We start from the raw sequence: 23,583 nt of genomic DNA on the forward strand, positions 1-23,583 counted from the left end.
GCCTCAGAGAGGTAAGGGTTTAGAGCTTAGCAATCACTACCAATTAAGTAACATTTCAATCCCTGGATATTAATTTTTCACATCTGAATGAGATCTCACACACTTTACAAGGATATTCTGAATCTTAAAGAAAAAAGTTTTTAAGAAGCACACTACAAAGTTAACTTTTCAGTAAACTAAGGATTATTATGTTTTATTTAGATCTCTAGTTCTGAACATTCTACTCAGAACTGTTCTCTTAAAAACTTTGGTTTTTTTTTTTCTGTTTTTGGTTTGTTTTTTTGTTTTTTTCCCAAGATAGTGCTTCTCTGTGTAGCCCATGCTGTCTGGAAACTGCTCTGTAGACCAGGCTGGCTCAAACTTATAAGAGATCCACCTGCTTCTACCTTCCCAATGCTGGGATTAAGGGTGGGTGTCATCACCGCCTAGCTATAAGCTTTGTTTGTGGAATATTTTTCCTCAGTAGTTTTAAAAGTCTTATTGACAAAAAGTGTTATTAAAGCAAAAGTATTCTGCCACTACATGAATATAAGTAGCTTATCCTTAAAGGGAGACAAATTAGAAAGGAACCATTCATTAGACAGCCGAGACCCTGGCAACCTGTAAACTCAGCTCCAAACCCTTTTTCTCAGAGACTTGAGTTTGGTGTGGTTCTTAGGGACTCTCAAGGCTGAAAGCAGATTATAAGAAGTAATATATAAGAAAATATAGGAATCCTGAATACCATACTTCCTCTAAAGTCCCCCAAACCTTGGCCATGCATGAGAAAAGAAACATAACGCTTAAAAGCAAAGTCCTCAGGAGCATGGAACAGTGATGAGACATTAGGCCCTAGGGATGTGAAGCAGAACCAGTCCTTTTCCCTGAAGACTTGTTCTCTGCTGACAGACAGATGTTCTCATCAAAGGCATGCTGAAGAATTTGTATGCCTGGAATATTTCTTATGTGTCTTCCCCAAATATAACAGAACCTGACAGAACTTTTAACTTAGGATCTGCATGCAGGTAGGTCAAGTGCTAATCAAGGTACAAAAGGAATTCTTTCTCTTCAGACAAGTCCACAAGAGATCACTAAGGCTGACAAAGTGACAGGCTTAGCAGCAACAGTTCTGTCCTAGGAAACAGTACCTTTCAAATTATGCCATAGACCAGAAACTTTCTGCCCTGAGAAAGATTTAGGAACAATAAAAACTCTGTCAGAAACATCCTGGCAGATCATGCCTATTCTGTAAATGTGGAACTGGACCTTAGATTCTAAAACCAAATACCACTTCCTTAATAGAGCAGAGCAAGGATTCATGCGGGACAGGCAAGCAATTCTGTGAGATATTCATGTAGGCCGTAAAACCCCAGAGAGCAAAGCTTCTCTGAGAAAAACCCAGTCTACTGCAGAGACGAGGAAGAGGAAAACGAGACTCTTGTCTCCTGACTAGGAAAAGTAAATGAGAAATAACTTTTACAGTCTGAGAGACATCAGGTGAATCAGAAAGTGACAAGTACAAGAAAGAGTTGGTCTGGGAAAGACTGGGAAAACCATGACGTTACTCTAAATGCTATTATTGTAGTTCCAAGAATTCCAACAAGATAATCATGTTTGAATAAATACGATTCAGTTAAGACTCTGACATTGAATGGCAACCAAGACACTCAATTTACTCACGTTTAAGAACTGAAGCTGGTATCAACCCCACACAGCCAATGAATATAGTCAGTGTCTTAGTAACACTTCAAAAACCATCAGAGTCCATTCAAGAGGGGCCAAGTACAGTGCCTTTCCAGAGCTCATCTCTTCGTCAACGGCAGAGATGAACCTTGGGTAACAATGCTAAGCATCGAATTACTGTTTAAGATTCTCTTTCCTCATCAGGTGGATAGCAGAACAAAGTACAAGCCATGACATTTCCATAAAGAACTCTTAGAAAAAGAACAGAATCTATCCCACTTATAAACAGAAAATGATGGAGGTCTGGCTAGCATCGCAACATACAAAACAGTATGAAGCGATGAACTGCTGGTAAGATAGCTTAACAGACACCTTAAAACTTACTACAATATGGAGTAAAATAAACTAAAAATTTATACTTATTTGAACTTTTTGGTCAGCCAGGTAGTTTCTAAGTTTTCCTCAGAAAAGTTTTGCTCTAGAGTTTTACAGCTTCTGTAACTCTCTTAAAAATCTTATTTATTCAACTAGGAAAAGCATATTAAAATGCCTAATCCCACAAATAAAAGACTAGGAGGGAAATCTGCAATCCAATGATATTAAAGTTTCTAGAAATGCAGGTGATTAGGGAAAGATAAGGCAATGATCAGAATGTATATGAAAGACTAAAGGTGAAGGCTCGTGTAAGATTTTAAGAACGTGGGTTCTATGCAGGCTCACACCTGTAATCCCAGCCACATGGGACTTGGCAGTAAGAGAATCTTGAGTTGAAGCTAGACATGGCATGTAGCAAGACCTGTCTCAGAAAGACACGCAAAAAAGAGAGAGACCTTGGAATGTGGTATAAGCCCTGGTTAGAAGCTTAGTTTGGAGTTTGGATAGTCCCTATGTCTAACTCTCTGTAGGGATCTTACAGCCTCACAGCCTCAGTCTCTCCCATAAAAACTACAAAAAAAAAAAAAAAAAAAAAAAAAAAAAGGAAAGTAACAGTCATGGCATTACTATAGGTACTGAGATAATACATAACAAACTCTTCATACTACCTTTAACAATATTAATTATTATAGCTTAAGTGTTTGCTTATTAACAATTAATAAAATGAAAACAAAGTTACAAAAATAAAATTAAGCTTTAGTTACAATGCAAATAAATAATAATTCTAATTTTATACATTTTCGAAGAAGCTCCAGATGACTCCAGAGAATTTCTCCCCGAGGGACCCGCTGAAAAAAATCTTCTTGGTTGAGACTACATAATTCTCTTCCCGAAATGTTGAGTGTGGTGAGGTCTATATCAGTCATGCTGAACTCCTTCATTACCCAAACCACCCAATGCAGGACTTGGTCTGTGGACCACTGTATAGGATCTAGAAAGAAAAATATTACCTTTAGCCTGGTTCCATCTTAGATAAATTTACAGTTAATTTCTCAATACACATATATACACATATGAAACCCAGACAGGTGTTTTTCCCAAGTGAAGCAAACTGATTTTGTGAAGAACAATTTTTATGCTGATGCTGTATTTTCTCCTCCATTCTTTCTCAATCTCAGTTTCCAATTAGGAACCAAGGAGTTGCTCGGTTCTACATCAGTTAGTCTGGAATTTTATCATGACAAACTGTAAGATTGTTCTCTGGTGGTCAAATGACAGCTAAACTATAGTATCTTGGAGATAATGGAGGATACTACCCAAGCTCAAAATATTATTTTGTGGCACTGTATGGTTTGGTGCCTTGCAAACATTAAATGGTATACTAGGGAGCTCACCGCACTCTTCACATTGTATACAATGCACCCCCTCTCCAACCCTTCCAATAACAAGCTGGTTACTGTGTATTTGCCCTTGGTGACACTTATGGCATGCTAACTCCCTGTTCACTCAACTGGCTCCCAGTGGCTTCAAGTCCATAAGTCTAAGGACTGTGTGCTTTTAAACCAGATTTTAGTCTACCACAGTGACTTGAATAGGCATTTGTTGAATGTACATAAAACACACACAAATTATTTCATGTTGTCTGTTATTTTTATAAGCTAACCAAATTTGCAAGCAGATAATTAAAGACTGCCAGTATATCTAAAGATTGTATCACTATATTCCTGGGATCTAATTGAAGATATTATTTGTGGACACTTAATGCTGAGTTAATTCTGGCACTGGTACTCTTGCTTTATTTAAGATGATGGTTTACTTAAATAGTACTGACCATATACCCAATAAATGAGTGTTATTTAGTAAGAAAATATGTGAAAAGGTAACAATTAGACAAGGAATAATTTATAGTAAAAATAAACCAAAGAAAAATATATAGGCTTGAAAGCCACAAAGAAGAGAAAGGAGAATGTCTAGGAAGATGAGAATATAGTTTATTTTCTCTGAATGTACACAGAAAAATAGAAAAAGTAACTAAGGCAAAACCAGGAACCCATAGATGCTTACAAACCCAAACAAACACCCAGGGGACAAATTATCTACCACAGATCCCATACTCTACTCGGGTGAAGACAAAGCAATCTTATGAGGTCCTGGGTGTGGTTATACTCTTGTAACCCCAACTGGGGTGGCTTGAGGGCAGCTTGGCCAACAGTCAGTTTTCATCTCAGGAAGGAAAAAAAAATCTACAAGAGCTCTAAGTTTCCAAACCTATGCAGAAGCAAAATGACCACAGGAAGCCTGACTGGAGCCAAGAAGTAGTCCCTGAAAGCACAGCAAGCCAAGATAAAAACCAAAACTAAAGAACAATTTTCCTTAGGCAGCAGCAGCTGAATGCAGGGCCTAAAGGGAAGGAATGAAGAATGAAAACAGTGAGAAGCCCAGAGATGAGAGCAGGGAACTGCACAGAGAAGCCTCTGGCAAAGGGGAGGAAAGAACAAAAGGGAAAATAAACCATGCCTATAAACCTGATGACCTGGGAGTCTGAGGCAGGAGGATCATAGGTTCAAGGCCTGCCTGAGCATTAAGGAGACTATGTCTCACAAAAGAAAAAAGGAAAGAAAAAAAAGAAAGAAAGGGAAAAGAGGGGCTGAGGATATGATTCAGTGCTAGAGTGTTTGTCAAGCATCTGTGAGTCCATGGGTTCAACCCCCATTATAGCCAAAAGAGAGGAAGGAAAGAAAGGGAAAGAGACAGGATGGGGATGATGAGCATATGAGTGAATAAGGCAGCAAACAAGAGGTGGGAAAGTAGGAAGCTCAGCTCTAGAGTGCTACCTGACAACACCTAAGGTGGCTTGGAGTCAGCCAAGCTACCAGGAACCACACCTTCCTTTCAAATATTTAAGAAAGCAGACTCATTTTACATAAAAAAATTTACAAGACACTATTAAGATCAAGTAAGGTGGGAAAAATATCAATCTGACTTGTTTTCCTTAAATACTACCAGGACAACTGGTTTAATATATTGAATTGACTGTGTATCTTGTCTCTTTTCTCAAAGTAATAATGAAATACCAGAAAAGCAGCATTGTTTTGTTTGCTTTTTTAAGATGTGTATACACAGGAACTCAGATATAAAATCAGAGTTGTAGGGGAGATTCAGCTAGTTCTTAAAATCAACAAGGTGGGCAACAACCTATTTATTCAGTAAAATTATGATCAAGTGTCTGTACAGGAGGAACCCATTATAAAATGAGAATTCTTCCCTTCAAAATTTATATTGCTCAGGTTTTGCTAACTCTGGACAGCAAGAAGGGCAGGGGTACTCATTTAGTAGGGTGAGACTGTTCTTTTAAGAATACACAATACAATGAATAAATACTAATGCATAAAATACGATGAAGGAAAAGATTCTTTCTCACTATAACCAAACTAAGATAAAGACCAGACACAAAGAGCAGAGAAAGAGCCACAATGCTCAAGAACTTGAGTTAGGTTGCCTTTGAATGTTTCATACAACACTAATGGAATGGTGTCATTAAAGTAAAAGTGAGCTTTAACGTGCTATACAGACAGTACCATAAGCAGAGCAGAGTAAAATAAATACTGTTTGGAAGTATAAAGTCAAGCATCTTTTGAAGGAACCCTTTCTAGAGAATTTGTAAACAGAATCAAAGAATAGTGGCTGGAGAACTGGCTACAGCTGCAAATATGGGCAATGGAGGATGCAGCCAAACATCAGAGAACAGGGGCTCAGAGGACAGCTCTGGACACACAGAGACTGCATCCAGATAGATGTGAGAAAGAGAAAAGCCAACAGCTCACTACTCAATGCAGGAGAAAGAAGGTCTTCACATGTACCCAAACCTATGGACCTAAAAACAGAACAGTTAGAGAAGGCTGAGCAGGACGACAGCTGTGAGTGAGGACAAAGGCAAGCTGGGCTACAGGTTGAGTTCTAGGATAGCCTGGGCTAGAATGCCAGACAACTAATCAAACAACAAAAATGAAGTCACTACTCAACTTGGAAACTTAACAGTTGTCTAACTACACTCACGGTTCTACCACAAATGAGCAGTCCTAAAGCCAGGAGACACTTAAACGAAAGTTACAAATCAGTTTGTGAAAGAGAGGGAAGCCAGTGCCTGCAATTCCAGCAAATGGGGAGGCATGGCTGGATGACAAGCTTCAAGTCCATCCTGGCAACATATGCAGACTTCACCTCAAACAACAAAGCAAACCAAACTATATCCATCACACCACACGCAGCAGCAAGCTGCCAACATAAAAGCAAAGTCTTACTCTGTTGTGTGTCTCCTTCACTAAAGGCGAGCAGTGACAAGTCAAGGCCGTGAAGTAGAACCCAGGCTAAAGAGGAGGAGAGAGAAAGGGGGCAGAACTGGCTTTTCTATCAGACTTGTGACAGAAGTCTAAACAAAGGAGCTGACCAATGTGGAGAAGACAGAGCTACAGAACTGAACAGCCCTTAGATACAATCTTTAATACTTTTTGTATGTGAATATATGTTTATATTTAAGATTCTACATGTTGGAATCTGGCAAAAACATGAATTTGCTCTAAAAAAAATTTGTAGCCTATCATTTCAATATTCGTACTTCATAAAAGAAAAAGTACATAATTGACATTGAATTGGTTTTTGTTTTAACATTTTGTATAGCTAATCTCTTTGGATAGATTTCTAACTACAGTTATTAATTTCATCTTCAGATTAGTTGGCAATACTAATAATATTCACACATAAAACCAGATGAGTGAAGAAGTGTCTAAGCTGCTGTCAAGATAGAAAACTGGTTCATATTAATGTGAACTTCAGGGACTTTCTCAATATGGGTCCACATTTCAAAGATTTAAAGTAGCTGTAACTAGTTAATTATATTTCAGTGTTGCTTGGAACTAATTAATTAGTCAAGGGAACTGCATGTAGGTATAGAAAAAGAAGAATTTTATCAATGATGATATCAAGTGTTTTAAATGTACTTTTAAGTAAATGCCACTCTTGGTAGGACCTTAAGCCACAGTGAATCAATCCTCTTGCTACCTGTGGTCATTATGTATTATTTCCTGAAGCTCTACTACTAAAGAACCAGTAATACTGTGTTCTTCTCCACGTTGCTTCTCTCAAAAGACTATGGCTTTTATGGCTCTAAATTACAATTTCAGTATAAATGAACTGCATACAGATCTGTATCTCTAGCCTGAGATTTGTGGCTCTGAAACAAATTGTGTACTTTACTTCAAAGCCAAGTGCTATCAACACCCTTAAGAAATCTTTCCCATACCAAAAATGCCATCTTCCTCAAAGACTTTCAAATGTATGCCTAGAGTTATGAATCTAATTTAGATGTCAAGTGCTTGCCTAGCAAGCCTCAGGCGTTGAAGCATTAAGGAAGGTGTGCTCTGTTCTTCTGTATCATCATTAGCCCAGAATTTACCAGCACATATAATGATGCTGCAACCAATTAGTTTCAAAACTATTGCTCTAGATACTCAAGCTTGAGAAGCTAGCTCAGTACTTGAATATCCTCTCTCATGTTCACAATCTGTTGTCTTCATCACAGTTTTCACCTATCTTTTCCTGTTACCAACGAAACCATCTCGTCTAAGCTAATCTGGACAGTATTACTATTGTACAAATGACAACAATACGCTTTTGTTTTCTCTCCACTCAGTCATTATGTATCTAATGGGACAAATGAACATTCATTTTTCAGTTACTACATTCACTAATCAAGAACGTTCTACGGTGTCAGAGATTAACTCTTTTTTTTTCTTTTTTGGGTTTTTCGAGACAGGGTTTCTCTGTGTAGCCCTGGCTGTCCTGGAACTCACTCTGTAGACCAGGCTGGCCTCGAACTCAGAAATCCGCCTGCCTCTGCCTCCCGAGTGCTGGGATTAAAGGCGTACACCACCACCGCCCGGCTCAGAGATTAACTCTTAAGCCCACAGATTCCTGGTGCTCTTGCATCCATCCTGGTCTAAGCTTGTTCTCAGTGTCTCCTGTTAAACACCCTTCATGGAAGTACAGTTCTCAGAATAAACCCACCCCCACTTTCTTCAGACTAAGGTCCCTACAACACTCCTTGTTTTTTGAGAAAGGGTCTGTTACATAAGCCTAAGCTTGCACTGAATTTGTGAACTACTGCCTCAATTCCATTTGGCATTCCTCAAAATATTCAGCTTGATTTCTGTAAGGCTCTAAAGACATGCTTTGTTTGTATTTGTTATTGACTTACTAATTATTAGTATTCATTCAAACTTTATGACAATCACCTTTTTTCAATTATCTTCTTTCTCTCCCACTATACTGTGAATGTGCTAAGGGTATAATGTCTTCTAATAATTCTCTGTATTCCTAGAAATCAGCATAGTATTTGTTCATCATGTGTTCTGAGTATGTTACAGTTCAAAACTAGTTAAATAAATAGAAATCAAAATTCTTTCTATAAAGTCTACATTAAAAAATGTTCTATCATCTCTCAATGGTGTTTCGTATTGCTAATTTAACCTACAGTACACCTAACCAACAGCTGTCTCATTACCATAGGGGATCCCAAGACGCTCCTGTTCTTTTCTGTAGCCTTCCAGTGCAGCGGCCCATCTCGTCACTTGCTCCGAGGTCTCATCTGAAATGGTTGTAATGTGTTTGGTGCCATCAAGAGTTATCACTTGAGCTTCTTCAACGAGATGCGCTTCTGCTTCTGCATGGTGGGCGTCTGGATCAATGACCACTTCGACTGTTTCCGCAGTCTTAACAATTTCAAGAATGTTTAACTTTGGCTCAATTCCTAACAGCAGATAGAAACAAAAGTTCAAATGTAAATAAAACCTGAAGTCACAAAGAAATGAAATTTATTTTTCCACATGAGAAAAAAAAAGTGATGTTCTTAAAATAGTGAGAACCTGAAAAGATCCTTATTGTCAATACATACAGTTCAACAGAGACAGTACTGTGTCAAATTAGTTTTCTGATTTTGGTAATTATAATGTGATTAATAAAAGAATGCATAAGTACTGCTTTATGGCAATGCTGGGGATCGCACACAGGGCCTCAGGCCTCTGAGGGAAGTACTCCAGCAATGGGCTGTATGCCCAGCCTAAGACTCTTGTGCTTAAGGAAACATGGGTGCTCATATGTTTAGAGATAGAAGAGAATCATGCCTGTAATTTATCTTGAAATAGTTGAAAAATAAAAATGTGTATTGAAGGAAAAAGTAAAAGCAAACGTAATAAAATTTAACACCTATGTAAAGAATACCTAAAAATTCTTTAATTGGTGTTGAAAATTTTAGCAGTAACTCGACAAACATTACCTAAAATTACCATATAGGGAAAGTGCCACTTCTTATAATAGTGAGATATAAAAAAAGTATTGACATGAATTAAAAAACCAGAAACTATACTAGAGTACATAAATGAGTAGCTACACATTCTAAGATTTTATAGACTTTCTAAGAAAATTAAAACGAAGTCACTCCCCTAACCCTGCCCATACACACTTACAAACTAGATTGCATACTGCCCAGGCTAGCCACAAACTCACTACAGAGCTTACGATCATACCAAACTTCTTATCCCCCGGCTTTTGCCTCCCAAGTATGAGGATTACAAACCACTGTGCTCAGCTCTGTCTGCTTTCTTTTCACTTTATTTGTGTGGGGATATGTGTGTGTACTGGGTGGATGCATGCGTGCACATGAAAATCAGAGTTGATATGGGACCTCTTCCTCTGTCTTTCTCTACCTTGTGTTTTGAGTCAGGCTGCTTCACTGGATCGGAACCTTATCAATTCATCAACAAGCCCCAAGGATTTTCCTTCCTCTGCTCCCCAACACTGGAATTTTAGGTAAGTACCATTGTGTCCAGCTTTTTACAAGGTACTGGGCATCTGAACTCAGGTCTTCAAGCTCGCTTAATAAACAGTTAACAGATTGAGCCACCTCCTCAGCCCCTTTGCCTTCCAATCCTAAAACTTTTCTGACTTTGTTCAATTAAATTCAAATCAATTAACCCCAATCCTAAAGACATCCAAGCCTGATATTAGAAACTGTAGTTCCTATGGAAAGGAAAGAAATACAGATGAAGTGATTTATTACTACAAAGAGTCTTCAATGGAGATGTAGTTATGCCAAAACTTAAAGCTATTGCATAAATCAGAATTACATTTAGAAATTGTACCCTAAGAACAATGGTATATAACTGTAGTAAGATATAGTATTTATTAAAAATATAATAAACTGTTCAGGGCAGGAATGGTGGTAAAGATGATAAAAAAATACCATGAAATTCTCACAAAATAAAAATATTTGAAAACATAGCTCTTTATGGTAATTCATCTTCTTTACTGCTGTTCAGTACACACTACCGTCTGACTTGCATGCAGCGTCCTATACATTCAGCTTCACCCTCACAGACAGAACTACTAAGAAAAGCATGAGATCACACAAGTTATCTGGACACTCATCTTAAATACCTTCAGCAGATAAATTTTAAAAAACCAGAATAACATGAGCTAAATTTTTCAATACCTGGCAATGAAGGTAACTTACCTTGGTAAGAAATTACCTGTACACTAAGCTGTACAGTCCCATCTGTTTTCACTCCTTGATCAAACAAGCTTCGGTCTGGATCCAGCTTAACATAGGTAAGTAAAATTATTTTAGTTCAGTCATTAAATAAGTTACTGTCTATGGTTTAGTATAAATCATTGTACTGTTTCTGAGCATACTAATTAAATTTTAAGAATGCATTTAATTATCAAATTTGTCATACATTTATTTGCTAAAACTAAAAGTAGTTTCACCATTGAGAGCATAATGGAGGACAGCAACCCTATCAAGTCCCTTCTAGTGTCCTGGTCCTGTAGACTACAGGCAAGGCCTCACACACAGGTCCCAGCGCACCTTCTGCAGCCATTCATTCCCTGCCACTGAGAGACTATGTGCAGTGGCAGCTTTCTATGGGAGCTCTGCAATCTCTGCTGGGACCTTAAATAACACAAATAGCCATGTCTTCATTCTATGGATGCATCTAAAGTACAAGATAATGCAATGTTTATCATAAGAAAGGATGTTAATTAGTGGCTGGCAATTTATCTACATTTGCTAACATACTCGTGTCATATCTCCCTTGTAACTAATGTCACTTATTAAAATTTAGGATTAATTTTAAAGGCTCTGTTCACAAAGGTAATACAACTAAAGGCTTCATGGCCTGACTCCCAGATCTACTCTAGTCAGACCCATAGCCTTGGAACTCTAATGTTCTTTCCCTTCAGATCTCCTTCTAGTGAATGCATTTTCTACCATGGCTTACTAATAGAATAAAAATAATTGTGACTTCTGACACTTGACCACTAGCTTGAAACAGGCTTCTATCATATCCATCCTATGTCTAGATATGGCTACATATCCTGTTGAACATGCAAGTCTCCTATCACTCTCATCACTAAGAATTCAGCGACAATATAATCACAATTTCAGTTACTTACAATGTCTTATATATAAAACCTACAGTGTTAAGTGGACTTCATATTTTGAGCAGGAACAAAACAAACTGTAAACACCTTGCATTGACTAACTGTGACAGTTTCTACTACTTAATGTAAATCTTTTTCTGACACTTAAAAATTCTCTTAACCTCAAGATTTTCCTGATTCTAGAAGATACTAGCATTATCCACTAGAAGCTATCTTGAAAAGCTATCTTGAAAAGTAAGCTCTCAGGTCCTAAATACAGCAGCACGCTATGAAAAAGACAAGGCTCCAGCATGTACTATATTCTTCAAAGAAGTGCAACTCAAGGATTGTTAGAGGAGCTTTCAAGTTGGCATTTATCTGACGATACAAAGGTATTCCCAGAAGTGACAGCCCTCTGCTGTTAAACACATGCTTGCACTGACTTGAGTAATACAAGCTAGCATGCTTTGTTCAGGTGAGCAGAGGTACCAGATGGGATGTCAAGTGTCATAGACCCAATGAGAACTCTCCGAGTTAATGATTTACACATACTTCCATTTATTGAGAGAAACTATGATACAGTAAGTACTTTGTAGGCCTTCTTTCATTATGGCTAAGCTAGGTATTCTATCTATCACAGCGGAATATTACTAAAACAATGGTAATTTTAAAGACTGATACAATTAAATGGGATCGATTGGAAGTGTTCTGTAAGAACTTAACTTTGTATGCTCTGTCCTCTAGATATAGCTCACTTTTAGTAAATACTTTCAATTCTGAATTTATTTAGTAAATTCTGGTTTTAAAAGATTTGTTCTTAACTTTCTGGAAAAACATGAATAAGGATCTTTATAAATGTACCACTACCCACGTGGGTGGCGGCTGAGTATTAAGTAGGAATAATTTCTTGCTGTGGAACTCTTGGTCACTTTCCACTTCTAGTAAGATACTAAGTACCAACTGCTATCAAAAGACCACTTTATCTTTCACTACTAGGAAGAAAACATGTTGCTTTAGGTACATACAATTATCGTCAAACTTTGAGGGCAATATCCAATCACAATTAACATTTACTAGATATATATTGAAAGAAAAAGATTACGATATGGTAAATGGGAACTAATGCATAAATTCCATTAACATTTCAATTTATAACAGAATCTTGTGAACTAGTAACTGCAGAGGATCTGAATTTTTAAAATAACAAGGCAGGGTTTTCTAATACATTGAAAAAATTGTATCAAAAGACAGGCAGTCATTGGACAACAACAGGGGGACCGGAGCCACTACAAGGTCCCCTTCAAGAACTGGAGGTCAGGCCTCTATCCCCGTCTTTGCAAGATTAGATTCGTCACAGCCCTTCTATACTTGGAGAAGGGAGGAGATGTCAGGGGCAGCCCTGCTTATACACTGAAGGCCTAAAATCAACCATAGGCCTAAAATCAGCAATAGGCCTGTCATACATGTATACTAACACCAAGTCTTGGGTCTCTGTGGATAAATACTGAAACAGATGGCTATAAGCTATTGTAAACAGGCAGTTTTTGTGACAATTTACCAGCCTGAGTAGTCATAGACCTTGTAAATAGGTACCCTTTGTGGATAATACCAACTTAGATAAGGACAAGCGAATCATAGGTAGAGCCATAGCGACCTGTTCCCTGAACTTTCACCCAGCCAATACCCTGTTCTGAAAGATATCTGTATTCCCCCTGAACACCCACACTCCAGTGTCATCCCCTTCCCCACATCCTGCCTTTCTGTGTTTATAACCCCTGTGTGAATGAGTATAAATTACAATTTAAAAAAAAAAGAAAGAAAAAAAAAAAAACCAAAAGACAGGCAGGAGGATTACAGACAGTAAAGACTAAAGCAAAACAAACAATTCAAATAATGACAAATACATTCACATGCTAATGTGAGAAAAGTATACAGAAGATGCTCGTATCTGTGAGTTTAAGAAAAGTTATGGAAAGTACTTAAGCAATCTTACTACATAAAAGTAGTGTCTTCTGAGAAAAAAATGTAAAACAGGTCTGTGAGGATGCTTTAAACATATCACAACAATGGGAAATCCTAATGCAGTTAATGCCAAGAAACACCAACTAGTATTTAAACTTTACTACCAATTAAAATATAAAAGAAAAAACAATTCAGTCAAGGGATCTCATTTTAAAGGTAAAGAAAACTCACATAAAGTAAAGTTCAGTCAGTCAGCACAAACTTCTTTAGTTTCCAGGGTCAATGTGCTCCCCACTACTCCATTTTTAATTTCATTTCCATTTTAATTTGATTTCTTACTCATGAATGTAAAAAGAAATGAGTGATTTATTATTCACTCATTCCTATTTTATTACTCAACCTTTTAAATTTTAGATACAAGAAATTTGTTGAAAGAATTTTCATTTCTAAATGCTCAAATTTTATATCATAGATCAAGTTTATAGCTATCTATAGAGATGAACCTTACCTGAATATCTTGCAGGCAAATTTCATGGGCATCCAAAGAACACTGTAGTCTTGGTTCTAGTAGTTTCTTTAAATTGCCTATTGGTTCATTGATGTCTATGGCCTGGCTTACACATTCAGCTGGGGTATAGGTTTGTTCCACAATGCTAAATGTTAATGGAGAACAAATGTTAATAATTACATGTCACCCTAACACTTTGTTCTAAACAAAATCAATAGCAAAAGCATACATGATCTTTGAGACCCTCTTCTTTCCTTACTACATTCTGAACTCATTTCTTTCTGTTTGTTTTTTGATAAGGACAACATTTAATGGAGCTGGCTTACATTATCATCAAGGAAGGAACATGGCAGTGTCCAGGCAGGTATGGTGCAGGAGGAGCTGAGAGTTCTACATTTTTTTTTAAAAAAACATAACACGCTATTGGTCTTTTAATGCAGGAAAATAACCAGAAAATAACACAAAAATACTTTTAAAAAATACAGCATCACACATGAAAATATTTCCATAAAATGTAATCTCTGCTTGAACTCTGTACTTTTCAGTCCTCTTTGGATTTATATTCAGAATTTACACATTCTCCTGGGGGTGCAGAGTCACTTTCAGCCAGGGACCTGCAATGATCAGCCTCTTCCTGAGAACTGAACAGGACATTTCCTGTTAGACATTCAGTACTTCAAGGCTAATATTTAATCTTAATTGGCAAAAAGTTTAGTGCAAATAAAGTTATACTTAGCAGCTTAGCAAAGTTCTGGCGTTGTCAGCTGTCCCTCCAGGATCTGGATGATTCTGTGGATCAAGAGAGCCATGGCAGCGAGGAGAGCAGCAGTGGACCCAAAGAATCTCCTGGAACCCCCGAAGAGGGGCTGCAACCTGTCTTGAGAACTTCCTCTTGGGGTGAACTCAGGAATCCAATTGAGGATCTGTCTGTGCCACTAAACAAAGGCAGCCCCTGCCTGATCCAGCGGGGCCTCAGGAATAGAGGGAATGCACCCAGTTTTTGGAAGGTCCCAACAGTGGCTAAAAGCCTTGAAGATCACCACCAAGAGCCCTTCCTTGTCCCCAAGTTCCAGAGGTCTGTCAGGAGGAGCTCTCAAACAGGGAGAACCAAATCTCCCTCATCCTCAGATGAGGAGCCTCGAGGACTTATTGAGAGTTCTACATCTTCATCTGAAGTCAGCTAGCAGAATACTGACTTCCAGGCTGAATGGATGTCTTAAAGCCCACACCCACAGTGACACACCTTCTTCAACAAGGCCACTCCATGGGCTGAGCTTAAACAAACGATCACATTCCACTCCCTGCTCCCTATAGGCTTGTTCAAACATAAGAGCCTATAGGAGCCATACCTAAATATAGTGTACAGCAAAATACATTTAGTCCAACTTCAAAAGTTCCCATAGTCTACAGCGGTCTCAACAATGTTAAAAGACCAAAATTCAAAGTCTCTTCTGACATTCATCCAATCACTTAATGTAATCCACAAAGCAAGACAGGAAACCAGCTGGGCACACTTCAAACTCTGCATCTCCATGTCTGATGTCAAAGCAGTCTTCAGATCTCCAATTCCTTTTCCATTTTTGTTGATTGCAACAAACTTATTTCTCCTTCCCTGGTCCCACTCCATTGGCAGCTTTACTCAGCAAATAGCCCATGGCTCTGGCATCTTGAACATCTTGGGATCTCCAAGGTAACTTTGATGTTATAGCTTCTTGTTTCAATGTCTGGGATCCACATGTGATCTTCTGGGCTCCACCATGGGGCTGGCGTCACTTCTCCAGCTCTGCCTTCTGTAGCACTCTAAACTCAGGTTGACCACTTCATTGCCGCTGCTGTCCTTGGTGACCATACCATGGTACTAGCATCTCCAAAATGGCAGGGTCTTCAGATACGAGGCTTCACAAATAGCTTCTCATAGGCTCTCTTCATGGTGCTAAGCCTCAACTCCTTTGCATGACCCCTTCAGTCCTGGATTATCAACTGCAACTGAGGCTGCACCTTCACCAATGCCCTTCCATGGCCTCTCACACAGTGCCTAGCCTCAGCTGCCCTTCATGACCTTCAAAACCAGTACCACCTGGGTGACTCTTACACATTATCAAGTACACCTGCAGTACAAGGTACAACCTTGGCTATCTCTGGAACACAGCTTCTTTATGTTCTCAGAAATCACTTCTCAGAAGATTTCACCTCAGTGATGGCAGTCTCTCTTTTTTTTTTTTGGTTTTTTCAAGACAGGGTTTCTCTGTGTAGCCTGGCTGTCCTGGAACTCACTCTGTAGACCAGGCTAGCCTCGAACTCTCGAATTCAGAAATCCACCTGCCTCTGCCTTCCAAGTGCTGGGATTAAAGACGTGCGCCACCACTGCCCGGCGGTCTCTTTCTAATCACCACTAATTTCTTAGCTCCAGCTACCCAGCATCAATTGTCCCAGTAGTCCCTTCTGTTCTGGACTCTAAAGCCAGAGCCACATGGCCGAAGCTGCCGAGCTCTGCTGCTTGCCAGTGCTGGAACATATAACCCTTGTTTTATTACATAATCACCAGCTTTCTGTTTTCCAACTCCTGGAACTTGTTCTGTAGACTGACTTTGAACTCAGAGATCTGCACGCCTGTCTCCTAAGTACTGGGGATTAAGGCCTACCAAGCCTGGATTTAAGTTTTTCTTCACCTATCTAGAACTTGCTCTGTTCTAGGCTGGCCTTGAATTCAGAAATCTGCTTGTCTTTGCCCCCTGGGATTAAAGGTTTATACTACCATGCCTGGACCTAAATTTAGTTGGGTGGGATCTTGCCCCAAGGTCACTACTCCCTTAATTCAATTTAATATCCTTGAACAGAGGATTCAGCTCCATTTCACTTCCTGGTGTCCCTTTAATACTCAAACCATATATTTTGTACTTTTCCTTTCTTAACTTGCTCCTTTTCATTAAAATGCTCTTCATAAGAGTGAACTTTAGTAGCCACACAACAGAATTTACACCAAGCTGTTTTGAGACTTCCTTTGTCAATACAATTAATCTAAGTCTCTCCACCTTAGCCTCAGGCAGACTCTTCAGGAAAGGGCAAAAAAGCAGCTATATTCTTCCCCAAAACATCACAATAATAGTCTCTCTGCCACATACGAAATTCTTCTCCACTGAACCCTGTTGGGCCAGGTCTGCACAGTTCAAATCACTCTCAGCAACAAAGTCTTCCATATTCCTTCTAGGATGGCCCATTAAGCCACACTTAAAACATTCCATTGCTTTCCAAATCCAAAGTCCCCAACATCCATATTCATCCAAACAAAAACATGGTCAGGCCTATTACAGCAATACCCCAGTCCCTGGTACCAACTTCTTAGTTAGGGTTTTACTGCTGTGAACAGACACCATGACCAAGGCAACTCTTATGAGGACAACATTTAATTGGGGCTGGCTTACAGGTTCAGAGGTTCAGTGCATTATCTCCAAGGTGGGAACATGGCAGTGTCCAGTAAGGCATGGTACAGGAGGAGCTGAGAGTTGTACATCTTCATCTGAAGGCTGCTAGCAGAATACTCCTGAACTCATTTCTATTTCGATGCTGTGTTAGACTCAACTAGCAGTCTCAATATGAACATTAAATCTCATAGCTAACTTGAAGCTTAAAGCACTCTTGAAAACATGCTTAGTTATGCATAAAAATGTATTTACCAGCACATAAATAAATACTAGACACACTATTTAAGGGGAAATCTCTACCTTTATATTATAGCCCAAGTTATTTTCAAGAATTTAAGGCCCAGAACCATGGCAATAAATTGTGTCCTTAGAAATCTATACAATTTGTTGGGATGGTGGCACAAGTCTATAGTCATAGCACTTGGGAAGAAGACACAGGAGGGTGAGGAGTCCAAGATCATCTACCATCCTCAGTTCCATGAAGAAACATAAACCAGCCTGGGCTACATGAGACCCCATCTCAAAACCAACACCAAACCAAACCAGAGTTTTTTATATATCATTTCTACTAATCAATTAATAAGATGTAATAATATAAGTCAAAGTCAAATACTTCCAACTTAATTTAAATACTAACCAATTATTATAATTAGCCTTACTTGGTATTATTCTAATTATTATAATTTTCTATTATATTGCCTCTTAAATCTTACTTAGAGCTCCTGTAGACTGTTATTTCACAATTCAAATAGGTTTGAAGCCTTGATAAGTAATTGTGCATATTTCTTTGTAAATGCTTACAGGAGGGCAAGGAAGAGACTGAAAAAGTAGTATTTAAGGAGTAAGTTTCACAGCATACTTACTTTAAATATGAGTTAAACCTCTCTAAAGTTACTAAAAATATGTATAAAAAATAAGTGCGATATGGGGGCTCAGAAGTTCTGAGCCTTGGGGTCAGGAGCTGGTTTCAGGTGGCTCATGTGCACCTGCAGCTCCAGTTCCATGGTGATATAAAGCTTCTGCCTCTGCTGGCACCTGAACTCACCTGCATATAGTCACATCCACACACATAATTAAAATTAACTAAAACTCAATCTCCTAATAAAATAAAACATGAATGCGTGTCCAGGGAAATGGCTAAGTAGATGAGCACTTGCTGTACATGTTGAGGCCCAGAGTTCAGATGCTCAGAACCCAAGGAAAGCTAGGTATGGTAGCACACAGCTCACCAGTGTCCTTCGGTAAGATGGGAGAGAAGACAGGAAAATCACCAGAAGCCTACAGGCTAGCTGGATGGCCTACAGGCCAGCTGGATGGGCCTAGACAGCAGCAAACACAAGAGATCCTGTCTAAATAGGATGGATGATGAGGACCAATACCTGAGGCTGACCCCTGACCTCTGCATGCATGTTTTGGCATGCAGACACACACATATAACACATACAAATAAGCATATAAATGCAAGTGGGTGCATAATATAAATGTGTCATTTTATATTTATTTATATTATATTCCAAGTATAATGATATATTTATGAAATTTAGTGAATATATACATAAAATTTTTTCTTAAAACATTTAAAGTTTATAAAAACAAGCCCACTAATGATAATATTACTTTAAAATAATAGCATACTTGGTTAATGTAAAAAAAAATTTTTTTTTGACTAAGTGAGCACTTTTGGCATATTTTTGACTATAAGCACAGTAGCCTATCCTTTTTTAGTTATCTTTACAGTTATTCATAAATAACTATTGTTAAGTAAGTTTAAGCTGAATTTAACTGTCTTTGAAATAAGTCACTAGCATTTAAATGAGGAAAAAGAAAAGATGGGGGTAGGTGCAGGCTACTGTAACTGTAGTAACTGATCTGGATCAACTAAGCTTGCCTACTGCTGCCCATGTTTCAGAAGTGCCTTCCTCTCTGAGCTACTAAGTTACTGGGGGACCACAAAAAAACAAACAACCATACGTTAATCCTCTAAACTGTGAGGTCAGGTTAAACACAAACACACTGGCCTGCTCCTTGACTACAACTTAGTATAGTGGTAATATTAAAATAGATCAATTCAGAGATAGCAACCTTTCTTCTGTGCATTCTGGTTTCTCAGTTCCATCGATTTCAATTTCTATCAGTTCTTCTGCTTCTCTCTTAGTCATGGTTGAAGTATTTCAAAAGGTCAGCCCTGGAAGAATTAAATGTTAAGAGATTTTTTAAAAAAACATAATGTATATGAACAAAAATGATATGCAAGAGAGCAAAACTGAATTAAACCAGAGGGAAAAGAGGTACTCTATATATGTAAAAGCTCACATACAGCATTTATAAGGCAGTTTCTGTTTAAAGTGGTATCTGTTAGTCTGATACGGAGACTTCATTATTCTATGTATTGGAACTTGGTGTTGCAGGATATTTGATCATACTGTGAGTCCAAGATTGTGTTATTTAAAAGGAGGGTGTGTGTGTGTGTGTGGGGGGTGCTCTATCTTCTAGTTGTAGTGTGGCTCAGCCCTTAGCTTTAATCCCTTTAGCTGGAATATAGATGTGCCCTTAGTACACAACTTTAATCCCAAACAATGAAGGTAAAAGTTGTTAGTTCGTAGAGGGAAGCATCCATGTTTGTAAGTGATGTCTAATAGAGTGGCAGACAAAGTAATGAATCAGAAAGATTTGACAGAAGAGGATATGCCCAACTCTCATGAAAAGAAACAGGAACGGAAAGCTACTTAAGAGAGCAGTACACAGAGTAAAAGGGAGAGAAAGGAGACAGTTTTACAAAGACCGTTATAGCTAGGTTGAAGAGATGAGAAGATAGACATAGGTAGAGACAGAACAGGCTGGAGAATAAGGAGGAGCCAGAAGATTAGAACACATTACTAGAGTTACTTTGAGGTCAAGTGAGGGAATTTAGGAGAGGCTGAGAGAGAAACCAGACTGAATCAGTTAGCATGGAGAGGAGTCTGAGCCATAACAGCTGAGTGAACCAGCCAGCCAGAGGTCAGAAAGAGCTAGAAAGGATGAGTTTACTCAGCAGTCAGCCTCAGAGGCTGAAAACATTCTAGGTCTAGATAAGATTGTATGGAGGCTAGGAGCTTCCAAGGCTAGGCCTAGGTTAGCAGACAGAGGCAGTAAGCCTCTGAGACAACAATTACCTCAAGTGAATTACATTTTGGCCTAGTCTAAATCAGTAAGTTAATTCAAGTCATTATAAAAGCAAATGAAAGATACATCAACTATATTAAAACAACTTGGATTCAAACCTGAAGCTGAACATGGAGATGTATTACAACTGTTTAGATAAAAATCTGATTTGATTACATAAAGATTAAAATTCTTGTTAACATACAAGTTACAGAACAGAAAAAGTATCTACAGCACCTGAAAGTGACAAGGGACTAATAAGCGGAATAGACCATATCTTCAGTTAACTAATAGAAAGGAAAAAAAAGGTTGAGACAAACTATCAAAGTTGGCAAAGCTCAGCACAGAAAAAGGAAACTCACACCATAAATTTAAGGAATCAGGGTATGAAGAAATGCACAAAGGTAAATCATTCCAAAATGAAATTCAAAAGTAACTATACACATTGTATTGTATTTCCTAGAAAATATGGTAACATTAGGAAAAAGTATATAGCATGTACATCTGTATTTCATGTGTAAAGAACAAAAAACAAATCTGATTAAAAGTTAAAAACTGCCCTGACACTATTAATGATACTCTGCTATGCTTGCAGACGGGAACATAGCATAACTCCTGAGATGCTTCATCCAGCAGCTGTTGGAAACAGATGCAGAGACCCACAGCCAAACATAAGGTGGAGCTCAGGGACTCTTATGGAAGAGTTGGGGATAAAAATGAGTGAGCTGGAGGGGTCAAGCACACCACAGGAAGACCTCCAGACTCAATTAACCTGGATCCATCGAGGATGAACCACCAACCAAAGAGTATGCAGGGGCTGGACCTAGGCCACCTACACATTTGTAGCAGATGTGGAGCTTGGTCTTCATGTGGGACTGCTAACTGGACTATCTAGTTGGGCTTCAGTGGGAGAGGATGTCCTAGTATGGGGTGATACTGGGGGGTTCCCCTTCAAAAGAATAATGAGGCGAGGAGAGGACAAGGAGGGAGACTATTGGGATGTAAGGTGAATGAATTCATTAATTTTTTAAAAAGTTAAAAACTGAGTCAGGAGGCGGTGGTACATGCCTTTAATCCCAGCACTTCAGAGGCAACAGCAGGTGCATCTGAGTTCAAGGCCAGCCTAGTCTGCAGAGTGAGTTCCAGGACAGCCAAACAGAGGGAAACCCTGTCTGAAATCCCACTCATTCCCCCAAAAAACCTCCTTCTGGTGAAGGGCATGTGAGTTCTCAAACTACCATTTTTCTTTTCAGTCCTGTAGGTTTGTTGTACAGTTGCCAGAGACTCAGGTTAATTCAGTACTGGGCCTCCCCGGGCTCCTCAAACTTAACATCTCACTTAGTACTTAATTCACTGTCACGACTGTGACACCCAAGTTACACTTGTACTTGTAGTAAAGATAAAATGGACTTAAATCCAGTTGGCATCCAGGTATTCATATAAATACGGAAGAAAAAAAAAACGTGCTAACATGGTGGCCAGTGTCTAGTGGCATGGGGTACCTAAGGACATGACAATCAACAGTTGATCTGTACAAATGTTTTGCTCTTCTCAGCAATCAGACTTATCATTAGCTCAACCTTTCTGTTTTTAAAAATTGAGGAGGGGAGACCGGGAAGGAAGACAACATTTGAAATGTAAATAAAATAACCAATAAAATAAATTGCACTTATTTTGAAAGGCCTCGTAGTGCATACCTTTAATGCCGTCGCTCAGAAAAGAGAGGCAGATAGACCTCTAAACTCTAGGCCGGTCTAGTCTACATAGCAAGTTCAAGGTCAGCCAGGCTAGAATGTGACAGACACACACACACACATACACCCAACACAAACTTACATGTAAACACACAAACATACAAACACTTAAAAGGTGCGCATGCACATTTGTGGAGATCAGAGGGCAGTCAGTCCTGGCAGCAAGTGCCTTTACCTGTCAACCATCTCACTGGCCTACCTAAGGATTTAGTTTCAAATGACTGCTCATCATCTTGAAACAATGCGCTGGCACCATTCTCTATGCTGCTGACCCTAAGGGTGGAATCCCTAAACTCCATCGTTGTGTTCACTGAAGTACACTAACGACAAAAAGGAGGTGGGGGGCGGGGGGGGGGAGTTGGCAAGGTACATTAACTTTCACTGACATCTTCGGGAAAGAAACAGAAAGTCATCCTATACATTAGAATGATGGCCTCGGTGCGACTCTAAGACAGTTTCAGAAGGGCAACTGGATTTGGAGTGCGGGGATGGCCGAGCCCGGTGACAGACAGGTCTGGCATCTTCCTAAGAGACCCGGGAGCGCCGGGACTGTGGGCACGGCCAGCGAGCAGAGCTTGGACCGCGCCTGGCGACGGGCGACTCCGCCGCGTCCCGCAGCGCGGCCCCGGCCATGCAGCTCCCCGCGCCCCTCCCCTCGGCTCCCCGCACAGCCTCTCCCGCCCCTCCCCACCCGGCTCCCTCAAGTCTCCACGAACGGAAATGGGAGTCACAGCGCCGGGGACCAGCGGAAACAAAACACAGAGGCGGCCGCGGGGGGGCCGCGGCGGGGGAAAGCCCCGGAACCAGGCCGGCCGCGCGGGCCCGCGCTCCCCGCCAGCCCGCGGCCGCACTCACCAGCTCCGGAATCCGCCCCGTGGCCCTCGCCCGCGCTCCAGAGCCGGCTGGGAACGGCGGCGGCGCGGGCTCCAGGTACAGCGCCTCTCTGGGTAAGCCGCGCCGCTCCCGCGAGTAGCAGTGTGAGGCCCCGGGGCCCTTCCCACGGAATCGGCGCTAAGGAACCCCAGCCCCTCTCCCGCCTCCCAGGCACCCCTGGGCCTGGAACTACAACTCCCAGAAGGCTGCGCGACATGAACGCCCGCGACAACGGAGGCTCACGAGGCACAAACGCCCCAAGCCGCTTTGTTTTACGCGCTCCTTTTACTCCACACTACATCCACCTCCCCAACCCCAAGGATCAGGACGCTGACTCCTAAGGGAGCTTGAACTAGGGAACAGGCCAAAGTACGCATGCGTACAGTACAGTGTTTCCAAGAGGGAAAAGGCG

At 39.9% G+C, this 23,583-nt stretch overlaps 1 protein-coding gene across 4 annotated transcripts in view; it reads right to left on the reverse strand.

The window, feature by feature from the left end:
• Gabpa (GA binding protein transcription factor subunit alpha) overlaps nt 1-23,583 on the reverse strand; it is a 30,472-nt gene that overhangs the window by 6,684 nt on the left and 205 nt on the right. For 2 of the 4 annotated variants that reach the window (XM_028757215.1, XM_028757212.1), the window contains exons 2-6: nt 19,486-19,588; nt 13,982-14,126; nt 10,604-10,688; nt 8,597-8,842; nt 2,834-3,028 (exon numbers count right to left, since the gene is read on the reverse strand). In XM_028757215.1, coding sequence (XP_028613048.1) covers nt 2,834-3,028; nt 8,597-8,842; nt 10,604-10,688; nt 13,982-14,126; nt 19,486-19,562 — 748 coding nt within the window. In that variant the 5' untranslated portion in view covers nt 19,563-19,588. Of the gene's footprint in view, nt 1-2,833; nt 3,029-8,596; nt 8,843-10,603; nt 10,689-13,981; nt 14,127-19,485; nt 19,589-22,241; nt 22,265-23,153; nt 23,334-23,583 lie in introns of those variants that run through there. The other 2 variants (XM_028757213.1, XM_028757214.1) reach the window with 2 other exon arrangements.

This window comes from Grammomys surdaster, unplaced genomic scaffold (genome assembly GCF_004785775.1).
Source record: "Grammomys surdaster isolate TR1022 unplaced genomic scaffold, NIH_TR_1.0 126153, whole genome shotgun sequence".
NCBI lineage: Eukaryota > Metazoa > Chordata > Mammalia > Rodentia > Muridae > Grammomys > Grammomys surdaster.